Source organism: Oscarella lobularis, chromosome 12 (genome assembly GCF_947507565.1).
Source record: "Oscarella lobularis chromosome 12, ooOscLobu1.1, whole genome shotgun sequence".
Taxonomy (NCBI): domain Eukaryota; kingdom Metazoa; phylum Porifera; class Homoscleromorpha; order Homosclerophorida; family Oscarellidae; genus Oscarella; species Oscarella lobularis.
The window spans coordinates 1848840-1860572 of NC_089186.1; the positions used below are offsets into that span (position 1 = coordinate 1848840).

Genomic DNA, 11733 nt, shown 5'->3' on the forward strand with positions numbered 1-11733 from the left:
TTATCGTTGCTAGGTCATTCAAAGGCGTGCAGTATACCAGTCAGTATCTTGAATATCCATTCGTGTACAATATGATTAGGGATGTGACGATTTTGCACCCAACAGTGCGTCTAAAAATTTGAAAATAGCGAATGGTTTCTTTTTATGAAAACGCGAGTTATCGTCTAGTATATAGTATATGTGTAGTCCTTTTGGTGCTACGAGCAATAGACGGTGACGATTTCGTGAATAGGCTGTCGATCCAGCGCACAGTTGGATATCTTTACTACGCACTCGGAACAAAACGCCTTGTTTTTCAACAAAAAAGAGAGAGGGAAATCACGCGCCAGTCCCCACCCAAAGGGAACCCCCTCACCTGATGACCGCACGGGAGGATAATCGTATTGACAGTATTATCCATGCATATCCTGCATCTACGTAAGAAAAAAACTTGTATATATGGGATACACGTGATAAGGGCTCTTTGTAAATCATAAGAAAGTGAATCTCCCACGTCATGTCTAGGGGCCCCCTTATCAAACCTTTTCGAACCATCTGTACTATCCGAAGCGGCGGTGGCGGCGGTGGCGGCGGCGGCGTCCGACGGCCGGTGCACGTAAACGGTTCGCGCTTGAACGAGCAACTTCCTCGCAGCATTCGTCCGAGCCAATTCAAAAGGAGTCTGAAAAAAAAAAGACGACAATAAGAGATCTAAGCCCTTCTGGCTGGGGTCACACGCACTTTTCCTCGAGAATCCTTCAAGCCGACCTGAGCCCCATTCTCCACCAAATAGCTGAGCACTTCGGTACCGCGCAACTGGCACGCAAGATGAATCGGTGCAAGTTGATTCGGTCCGCCCTATATACGCCCAATAAATAATATTTAGGCAACAAGCCTTCCTTACTTGTTCGTTGACGTTTGCTCCTCGCTGTATTAGCGCTTCCACGGCGGGGAGTTTACCGATTTCGCAGGCGACGTGCAGTGCCGTCAGCCCGTCGTGCATCGTCATGCTCGCACCATCGTCGTCGATCAATCGCTCGATTTTCTCCTTATTGCCTTCTGCTATGGCGACGTAGAGACGCTGCTCAGGACTGCAAGCCAATATCCTGAAAAACAATCAGACGTCAAAAATAAATTTTTTATTAAATATTGGACTTTTTTATTTGAACGCTCTTGGCTGAGTCGAACGCTGTCTTTCCTTCATCAGATAGAATTCCGCGATCGGCGCCCCACTTCAATAGGGTCACGACGGCGTCCTCTTGGCCTTTCGTCGCCGCCAAGTGCAAGCCGCTCAAACGACGATCGACAGTCTAGGAGAGGGGAAAAAATTAATCGAGATTAAAAATAATTGAGAGTGAAATGCAAAACAGGCTACAAGTTGATTCGGATCTGCGTGCGACTCTAGGAGCTTCTGTATCACTTCGGCGTTGCCGTTGTGAGCGGCGGCGTGAATGGGATACAATCCGTCCGGACCAACCACATTAGCCTAGGAAAAAAATCAAATTTTAGTTAAATTAAAGAAAGTTTTGACGACGAATTCGTCGCCAACATTTGCTCCGTGTTTGAGCAGCAGTTCAGCGAAATCCGGCAATCCCTTACGAGACAATAAAATGCATAAAGGTTAGAGAGTCTCTAAACGCACGTGTACCCAATCGCAGCATTGATAGAGAGCAGTGACCGAGCTGTCTTTAGCCAAGGGAGCGTTCACGTCAATTCCGCTTTGGAGTACTTCCCTATATACGCGCAATAAAGAAGATGATCACAGATTAGCATCATTTTTGTACTTACTTCGCGTTTTCCAAATTTCGTTTTTCAATTGCCTGCATGAGTTTCTGCGCGCCCGTGAATAGCAAGTCGGAGATGCTAGCGAGGCGTTTCTGCCGCTTTTCCAGCCACGAAATTTGAGATTCGAATGATTGGTCGCTAACCTTGAGACAGAATCAAGAAAATCTCTATCAGAAACTCTAGTGCGAGTACTTGGCGGTTGAGTGGCGTCGGTAAATTGAGAAATAAAGAGCGAGCGCTCTCGTCCGAAGGAAAGATCTCGAATAAATAGATAAATAATCGAAGTAGGAGTACTATAGCGAGGCTACTTCACTAGATTCTCTTCTCGATTTAAGAGACTTTGCCTTTTCGTTTGTCTCCTCCAAAGCGGTGGTTACATGATTGGAAATGCATTCATTATTTGTATCCAAAATCTAACACTCCAATAGATGCGCGCATATTATTGTCGTCAAAAGGTATTTTACCTCTGCGTCAGCTCCAAAATCAATCAGTACTTCGACAACGTCCACGTGGCCTACAAAAATCAATATACCAGTACATGTATATATAGTAAATCATACCAGCCAAAGCCGCAAAGAAGAGAGGAGTCCAATTGTCAACGCCCCCGGGCAAATTCACATTGGCCCCATGACTCAGCAACAGTTTGACAAATTCCCTAATAAAAAAAGGTACTAACATAACAAGATTAGTGCAAATATGTGTCTTTATTGCTTGTGTCCAGCAGCCGAGGCCAGATGAAGAGCGGCGTGATTTCGCTCATTCCTCTGATCAATCATATTCTCCATATCGTCGCTGACGCTCGATCTAGCGTCGAGGATGCGCCGCGCCGCGTCCATGTCGCCGCTCTGCGCAGCGAGACACAGCGACAAAGGTTTCTAAACAAACAAATAAATAAATAAATACGATTTTATTTATCTCGCGCGACTTAACCTTGTGAAGGAGTCGGCACATTTCGCCGCCCATCGACAAATTCAACGCCGTGTATCCGTTCAAATCGCGACCGTTCTCGTCGACGCCCGCTTCGAGAAGTCGCTTAGCGACGTCCACGTGATTGTGAACGCTCGCATAGTGCAAAGCCGTTCGACATCGACTCCCACCAACACGATTCCCATCAGCCTTGATAATTCTCTATTTTATCTTAAGTCAGATTCATTAATAGTGTTCTTACTCCTTTGTGAATCAGATAGTCGACTAATTGAGTGTGTCCTTTCGCCGAGGCAAAGTGTATAGCCGCTTTGTGTTGAAGTCCGAGAACGTTGGGACTGAGCTCTTCCACTTCCAAGAGTCTCTGCACTTCGGCGAGATCTCCCGCTTCGCTCGCCGAGCAGAGAAGAACGGACGACAGCAAGAGACGACTTTTATGTGTGAAAAAATAAAAAAATCAGTTAGATTAATTGAAAGAATAATAGGACTTCATTTACCGCACGGCGTGAGACTTGGCGTATGTCAAAGGCGTCTTGTGATCGCGATCCTCGACCTCGACGTCAGCACCCCACTTGAGAAAAAAAATCAAAATAAATAAACGAATAAATCTACTTTTAATCTCATACGTTTAACAGTTCTCTTATTAGATCCACGTCACCTCTCTTAACGGACAAATGAAGAGCCGTTTGCTCTTCGGGTCTCACTTTCTTATTGACCTAGAACCAACACTTTAATATAATCATCCTATTAATTTTTTCCCCTACTAGAGCTCCTTTAGATATCAGGTATCTAATCATATAAATCGATCCCACTTCGATAGCAGCGAATAGCAAAGAATGCTTTCGCTTTCTTTTGTCCATCATCTGGGATCGAACGCGTAGTCCGAAATTGATTGGACGACGCTTGGAGCTAAATCGCGGTTCCTCGTCGTGAGCGTCGTCGTCTTCCGCGATCTCCTCCTCGGCGTTGAAGTCCAACGGATATTGATTCTTCCATTCGATCGCGTTGATTTCGGCGACGAGACGATCGAGCTTCTTGACGTCGCCGCCTTTCAGAATTTCGAACATCTTCGCGGCGACGTACTTGCGAAGGGGAAACGGCTTCACGATCCACTCGAGACCGGCGGTGACGAAAGACATTCCCGGTCGAACGCGAATGGAAGACGACGACGACGCGGAGGACTCCAAGTTGGTCAGCTCAAAGAAACCCTTATCCCAAAGGAGAGGCCCTGGAGAATCTAAAGAATTAAAAGCATATGTATAGCTACAGTAACGGCGATTATCATTGACTAGTTTTTCTGTCCGTGGAGTACGTGTCTACGTACATATACTTCAATAAAGACAACGTCTGTTTATATATAGTATGCATTGACTGTATAGAGCTAATTTCACTGTAATTTATCACAAGAGAGACCTTGTAATTTCACTGTAATTTATTACAGGAGAGAACAGTTGGCTAGTCCCTTGTAATTTTTCTGTAATTTATTACAAGAGAGAACAGTTGGCAAGTCCCTTGTAATTTCACTGTACTTTATTAATCGTCATGACAATTTTTTAAAAATCGTCATGACAATTTTAAAATCGTCAAGACAACTTTTAAAATCGTCATGACAATTTTAAAAATCGTCATAACAATTTTTTAAAAATCGTCATGACAATTTTAAATAACAGAAACATTACAAGGGACTGGCCACCCTTCTCTCCTGTAATAAATCACAGAAATATTACAAAGGGACTGGCCACCCTTCTGTCTTGTAATAAATTACAGAAATATTACAAGGGACTGGCCACCCTTCTCCCCTGTAATAAATTACAGAAATATTACAAGGGACCTGCCACCCTTCTCTCTTGTAATAAATTACAGAAATGTTACAAGGGACTGGCCACCCTTCTCTCTTGTAATAAATTACAGAAAAATTACAAGGGACTGGCCACCCTCCTCTCCTGTAATAAATTACAGAAATATTACAAGGGACTGGCCACCCTTCTCTCCTGTAATAAATTACAGAAATATTACAAGGGACTGGCCACCCTTCTCTCCTGTAATAAATTACAGAAATATTACAAGGGACGGGCCACCCTTCTCTCCTGTAATAAATTACAGAAATATTACAAGGGACTGGCCACCCTTCTCTCCTGTAATAAATTACAGAAATATTACAAGGGACTGGCCACCCTTCTCTCCTGTAATAAATTACAGAAATATTACAAGGGACCTGCCACCCTTCTCTCTTGTAATAAATTACAGAAATGTTACAAGGGACTGGACACCCTTCTCTCTTGTAATAAATTACAGAAATATTACAAGGGACTGGCCACCCTCCTCTCCTGTAATAAATTACAGAAATATTACAAGGGACTGGCCACCCTTCTCTCCTGTAATAAATTACAGAAATATTACAAGGGACTGGCCACCCTTCTCTCCTGTAATAAATTACAGAAATATTACAAGGGACGGGCCACCCTTCTCTCCTATAATAAATTACAGAAATATTACAAGGGACTGGCCACCCTTCTCTCCTGTAATAAATTACAGAAATATTACAAGGGACTGGCCACCCTTCTCTCCTGTAATAAATTACAGAAATATTACAAGGGACCTGCCACCCTTCTCTCTTGTAATAAATTACAGAAATATTACAAGGGACTGGCCACCCTTCTCTCCTGTAATAAATTACAGAAATATTACAAGGGACCTGCCACCCTTCTCTCTTGTAATAAATTACAGAAATATTACAAGGGACTGGCCACCCTTCTCTCCTGTAATAAATTACAGAAATATTACAAGGGACTGGCCACCCTTCTCTCCTGTAATAAATTACAGAAATATTACAAGGGACCTGCCACCCTTCTCTCTTGTAATAAATTACAGAAATATTACAAGGGACTGGCCACCCTTCTCTCTTGTAATAAATTACAGAAATATTACAAGGGACCTGCCACCCTTCTCTCTTGTAATAAATTACAGAAATATTACAAGGGACTGGCCACCCTTCTCTCCTGTAATAAATTACAGAAATATTACAAGGGACCTGCCACCCTTCTCTCTTGTAATAAATTACAGAAATATTACAAGGGACCTGCCACCCTTCTCTCTTGTAATAAATTACAGAAATATTACAAGGGACTGGCCTCCCTTCTCTCCTGTAATAAATTACAGAAATATTACAAGGGACTGGCCACCCTTCTCTCGTGTAATAAATGACAGAAATATTACATGGGACTGGCCACCACTGAACAGTTGGCAAGTCCCTTGTAATTTTTCTGTAATTTATTACATGAGGGAACAGTTGGCTAGTCACTTGTAATTTCACTGTAATTTATTACAGGAGAGAACAGTTGGCTAGTCCCTTGTAATATTTCTGTAATTTATTACAAGAGAGAACAATTGGCCAGTCCCTTGTAATATTTTTCTAATTTATTACAAGAGAGAACAGTTGGCTAGTCCCTTGTAATTTCACTGTAATTTATTACAAGAGAGAAGAGTCCGGATGTAATTATTGCAAGCTACGGGCTTTCATAACGTTTTAGTAGTATGGGTCGGCGATAGGCGAGAGAAGGTCGGGGCCGACCCATGCCGACCCATGTGGGCAGAACCCTGGGTCTGTCCCTTGCAATTTTTTCCAATAAATATTGCAAGGGACGGGCCGACTCATCTAAGTATTACAGAATTTTTATTTTTATTTCTTCTTTCTGTTTACCTGTGTCCGGTTTCCACGTGATTTTTACGTGATTTTCCAATAGGCCTGCTTCCTCCGGCACGCGTATGTAGCAGTTGCGTCCCGTTCCCACGACGCCGCCCTCCTTCCGAACTTGAAATCGACGACCGGATACACGTCGAACCGACAGCGGAACGGGTCTATCCTCGGGCTCCATCGCCTCGAAATCGGAAGTCGACGCCGACGAAGGAATCCCAGGTAAATTCTGCGAAACGACCGAAGCGACTTGGAGTACGAACAGCGACCCCAAATCTCCGTCCGGACTCAAAGCCTCGTCATCTAAAAACAGAAATAAATAATTAAATTCAATTAAATTTTCTAAAAAAATTGACCGCATAGATCGTCTTCGTCTTCGTCCATCATGCTCGTCTGACGAAACATGTCGCCCACGCGACCGGCGCGACGTCGAAACATTCGACGGGGAGGACCTCGTCCTTCCGAATGGCTTCCTCCTCGTAATCGTTGCAGTTGCGTTCGACTGCGCTCGAGTTCCGCGTTCTGATGGCGAAGTTGGCGTTCGAGTTCGTCTATGCGACGAACGGCGTCCGGATTGCGAAGATCTTCGACTTCGGTTTGCATTGCGGGCTTTGTTTCCTCGAATGGGGCTCTGGAGACGCTACGACTTCCTGTTTACAGGTGTCGCCAACGCTAATGGGCTGTGCTGGAGAAGAACGCGCCAATAGCCCGCGTGAAGAGCAGCGATTTAGCGAAGACGGTTGAAGAGAAATCCCGTATGCATTTAACTGCACGTGTAGATGGATAATTGACGTTCGTACAGTCCCGTTGGAGTGACGGATTTCACGCGAGCGCGAGAATATAAAACACCCACACGCTCCTACTGTATAGCTTTACAGAGAGAGAAATGTTGACAAAATATAACGTTGGGCCTAACCCGTGTGCGAGACTAACAGAAGTGTAGATCGCGGAAGAGTCACCATATTGCTGCACCGCTCACGTGAAAAGTTGGCGCGAATTTCCTCGACCAACCAGAGAGCTGCTGCGGTGATAGAAAAGCCGTTGCGCGCTGCGCACAACTTCAGTTCTGGTTAGGCGGGGGAAGCCAACGGGCGGAACCCTGGAGGTCGTCGGACGTTGGGAAAGCCTTGGTCATGTCATGTTAATCGTGCTCAGTCGGTTGCCGTTCCTTGCTGAAGCTGTAAGGTGCAGTGGATGAGCGTCGCGCGAGTTCTTCTCGCGGCGCGCGATCGGCACTGGGAAAGTCATTATGGGCTCGTTGGATTCATATATTGAGAAAAACAGTATAAGAGAAGAACAGAGAGACAGGGAACAACAGCAAAGGACGAAAAACAACAACAGCTAAAACATAAATACATACAAGGGAGGGGTTAATGTGTTGGATAGCTTGGGTCGCGAAGTCTGGCGTCCGCGTTATACCGAGTTGGCGTCAGACTCAGATCAGTTCACTTTCCCGCCAAAGAAACGTGTGGGGGGCCCAGTGTCTCGTGGCTGTTTCTCACTCGGCTTAGTGACCTATAGCTGAAGATAGCCCGACTTCCCAGAACCCAAATCAAAGCACGTTTTTGACCGCTGACCTTGTGTGGACTCACGTTCGGCGCCCTCCCTCAACTGCGTTAGTCCCGCTTCCTCTCAAGCGAAGGACTATGGCCTCTCTGAGGTCGCGGTGCGACGCGGTCGGGGGGACGGTGTGGGAGAGCCGTTCTCGATCCAGGCCGCACCGTCGCGTTGAGCCTATGATGCCACGACTCGCTCTCAAACATTTTTGGGCTACTCAGCGTTCGAACCTCCTCGCGGTGTAGCCTGGATTACGCAAAAACGAACGCAAGACAAAAAGGTACGTACGCGGACAGCTCGAACAGAAATTGTCTTTTATTTTTTAGGTTTTTTGTCGAGTCGAAGATCGCGCGCTACGCGATGCATATACGTCGCGCAGGGGGGGTTGTGCGCTACCGCGCGCTAGAGACACACCTCTTTTGGAAAGTCGTTTCTTTCTGCTCTAGCAGCAGCAACAAATACAAACACCAATTCGAAGAGTTGCTTTCGAAGGTAGATTGCTGTGTGTGGGGTTTTGGTGACGGCCACTGGCTTTCTGCGCGACTTACCACCCTCTCCCTTTTTCCGCGTCTACTGCCTAAACCGTGCTTGTTCCGCTCTCGCTTTTTTGCCAAATGTCTTTGTACTGCCTGTCTAAAAGTGCTCGATTTTTGAGGCGCAGTCCTACTCGTCTTCTAGTAGGCTTTCTTCAATGGCGACGGATTTTAGGCACCAGAACTAAGGCTGAAGCCGACTCTAAAAGTGCTTTGTGCAAAGATCCTAGTAGCTTCGGTCTTCTTCGCCACTTCAGGACTTCGGACGGCAACAAAAGCGTCGTCGGGCGCTGGAGAATCGAGTCCTCAGGTGCAGCTTCCGGCTACTAGATGAGCTACATCTGCTCTCCTCCACACGGACCACAGCTGCTTAATTGTACAAGGAGGGGTCAAGGCAAGGTAATCCCGCGTTTGTAAGCCCGCTGTTGATGCACTTCAGCGAGGTACAGACCCAATCTGAGCTAAATGGCTCCATAACTGCAAACAGCCTAACTAAGAAGAGCGCCTCAAAAATTGGCAGGCTTCTACAACCTATCAGACGTCGATTTGAGCAATAAAACCTAGTACACGCTTGGAAGTCTACACCGGTTTCGCGTCGCAAAATAGGCGGTTCACTTCTGCTAAACTATACGTTCGGTTGACAAAAATACCCCTTGAGATATCATTTCGTAATGTAACTAACAGCGTGATGTAGCGAAATCGACGAACTTCTAATGAAAAACGTCGATTTCGAGGAATAGCCTTGTCTCTAGCGCGCGGTAGCGCACAACCCCCCCTGTACGTCGCGCGGAGCGATTTTTCGATGTTCTGGCACTCTATCAACGGCGACGATTCGGTAAGCTATAGATCCGTCGCTCGTTTGACGCATCGATCGCAGTTAAACGTCGGCGAAGTGACCGCGAGGCTCGCGATCCGACGTTCTTCCGCCATATTGAAATTCGCGCGTCGGTTCTTTGCGTCAGGCAGACCACGGTCGTGCCGCGTGCACCGAAAAGGCACGTAAAAAGGTTTTTTGCTCCTTTTTAGGTGACTAAGGTCTGCGAACGCCTTCGACCGAAATCGGCGTTGAAGAAATAGTTTAGGGCCTTAGCGTGACGTCTAACTAATAAACGAAATGAAACGAGTGTTCGATTACATAGCGACGTGTGAAAATATCGACGGTAGAGCGCTCGAATACATATCGAAAATTCACTGTGTCGTTCGGAGGCTCATATTCACGCCAAGCCTCTGCCTAACGGATTTTCAGCACCACTATCACAATAATTGCAACGAGGATCACGGCTCCCGAAATCAACGAGGGCACGATTGCGTTATATGGATCGCGCTGGGACGCTTCAACCTTCGATTCATCTCGATACCCCGAATATATTCCATTAATGAGTCCCGCCACGCCAAGGAATCCCAGCACAACAGTCAATACATCAAGCCTAAAAAATTTCAAGTATTAATAGATCATGAGGAGTCCAACGTCATACCTGAATTGATTGCTGCTTTGTTGCACGTTGCCATAATAATCGTCGAGATTTTGCACAAACTCAGCCAGCTCTGTTCTCAGTTCAGTGATTCCACACAGACCAGACCATATCTCAAACTAAAAAATTAGTTTGCGAAGAGGGGACAAAAAGCATTATCTGCACTCACGTGTTTGCATCCACCCGTTGTCGTGCTAAGTGGAGTTCCGTAATAGTCAGCTCGAAAGCGAAGCAACTCGGCGTGAAGCTTTTTTATTTCCTTCAGGTTGGCTCGGTCACTATCGACGCCTGTTCTCTTCAAACTTCCTCGCAGATCCTGCAGAAAAAAATAATAGTGGTAGAGTACAATAAACAAATTGGAATACTTCGTCGAGTCTTCTCAGAAAGGTTCTTTGAAAAACGACAGGCTCAGCCAGAGATAGAGCCACAAAAGGCCAGCTTCGTAAAGGATAAAAATGATTCATTTCGTTGGGAGTGGGAGAGTCCACTACACGCACCTTGAACCATAAATATTCATATGTCCTTGTTTCATTCTATAAGAGAAAGACTAGTCATTAAATAATCAATTCAATCCCATGTACCTTGCGTAGTTCCAAAAGGGAACGCCTGCTAGCTCCTCTGCCAACTTTTCAAACACCAGAATGCTTCCAGCATCTCGATGAAAGCAAGACCACAGCCCTATTGCAGACGATTTCTCCGTTAATTAATTAATTAATAGACGTTTCTATGCTCATCTTTTCTGACCTCCATTGTTTAAAACAAATTTTTTGAAAACGTTCTCCTCATAAAAGGTATCGAGAACTCTCGCTCCCACATCATCTTCTGCTGTCCACTCCATTGTGGCAATTTTGTAAGCAGCGACCTTCATAGACGTTTGATCTTTTAGGCCAGAGATTGATGCTAATGTGAAGACAAAGAGACGATCAGTTTCGTGGTCTCTGGTGTATTTCTAAGAAGGTACACAATCCTGGCAATATTACACTATAGAACATTCGAACGACTAACTGACGCCTTCGCTTTCTTTGCCTAGACATTGTTCGATAAATTTCTCAGGAAGAAAGTCTCCACATTCTTGGCCATAATCATTGAGCCTTTTCAAACGACTAACAAATTAACTATGTAGCGTATTCAATTAATTTAAAACAACTCAACGCACGTACCCAGCGCTCTTAGGATCATTCAATCTCATAACGCCGTTCTGTAAGTGACAGATACCCTAAACACAACGAGAGAGTTTCGAAAGTACCTGAACGTTGAGCACAGATTGAATGCTGACGCTGGAACTATATAATACGTAAAAGAAAAAACTATAAGCAACCGTTCTTTGTACCTAGCTGTGAGAGCGAAGCGAAGTACACCAATGCCGAAGCGAAAGAGTCGGATAAAAACCTTAATTTCGCCGCGCATCGATAATTACTTACTAGTTCTAGCCGAAATTCAAATCCTTCTCACCTGATTCATTTTGTACTCGTAGACTTCCTCTGTACCTCTTGTAGTGCCGCGAAACGTTTCCGAGAAAGCGCTGAGATCGTTCGGTGTGAATGTTTTGGGACCGCGAAACTTCAAGTGGCCGTCGTCGCCGAACAAACGATCAACCGAACCTTGCCAGTGGGCCTCATCGATCTCTTCCCAAACGTTAGGATTCGGCTTGAACTCTTCCGATTTCGGGCACGAAAAGGGAAAAAGGAAGTGAATTTCCACTCCACTGACCAAAGACTTGTCGTCTTTCAACGAGACGAAGTTTTCAGCCATGGGAAAGGATGTTGCAGCCGGATGTTGAATAGAGAAA

At 45.3% G+C, this 11733-nt stretch overlaps 2 protein-coding genes and 1 long non-coding RNA gene across 4 annotated transcripts; all 3 read right to left on the reverse strand.

Annotated features, from left to right (window-relative positions):
* Positions 1 to 44: 44 nt before the first annotated feature.
* LOC136193776 (serine/threonine-protein phosphatase 6 regulatory ankyrin repeat subunit B-like) lies at positions 45 to 7131 on the reverse strand. 2 transcript variants are annotated; one of them, XM_065982751.1, is made up of 22 exons: positions 6742 to 7131; positions 6389 to 6685; positions 3453 to 3925; positions 3315 to 3404; positions 3186 to 3259; positions 2933 to 3119; positions 2695 to 2880; positions 2476 to 2639; positions 2325 to 2419; positions 2229 to 2278; positions 2073 to 2177; positions 1957 to 2022; positions 1768 to 1907; positions 1628 to 1712; positions 1529 to 1573; positions 1355 to 1465; positions 1135 to 1289; positions 884 to 1085; positions 721 to 837; positions 522 to 661; positions 356 to 413; positions 45 to 287 (listed from the first exon to the last, which is right to left on the reverse strand). In XM_065982751.1, the coding sequence occupies exons 1-22, from the start codon at positions 6983 to 6985 to the stop codon at positions 198 to 200; spliced, it is 3174 nt and encodes a 1057-aa protein (XP_065838823.1). In that variant the 5' UTR covers positions 6986 to 7131; the 3' UTR covers positions 45 to 197. The 2 variants fall into 2 exon arrangements, with proteins under 2 accessions (XP_065838823.1, XP_065838822.1); XM_065982750.1 differs by having other exon boundaries at positions 6739 to 7131.
* A 505-nt stretch (positions 7132 to 7636) lies between these two features.
* LOC136193558 (uncharacterized) lies at positions 7637 to 8310 on the reverse strand. Its single transcript, XR_010671378.1, has 2 exons — positions 8170 to 8310; positions 7637 to 8116 (listed from the first exon to the last, which is right to left on the reverse strand). It is a non-coding gene; the product is annotated as an uncharacterized lncRNA (long non-coding RNA).
* A 1239-nt stretch (positions 8311 to 9549) lies between these two features.
* LOC136193528 (uncharacterized) lies at positions 9550 to 11702 on the reverse strand. The gene is made up of 12 exons (XM_065982433.1): positions 11397 to 11702; positions 11275 to 11333; positions 11191 to 11227; positions 11105 to 11142; positions 10954 to 11047; positions 10689 to 10893; positions 10526 to 10622; positions 10442 to 10477; positions 10310 to 10382; positions 10114 to 10260; positions 9948 to 10063; positions 9550 to 9899 (listed from the first exon to the last, which is right to left on the reverse strand). The coding sequence occupies exons 1-12, from the start codon at positions 11694 to 11696 to the stop codon at positions 9704 to 9706; spliced, it is 1398 nt and encodes a 465-aa protein (XP_065838505.1). The 5' UTR covers positions 11697 to 11702; the 3' UTR covers positions 9550 to 9703.
* Positions 11703 to 11733: the final 31 nt, after the last annotated feature.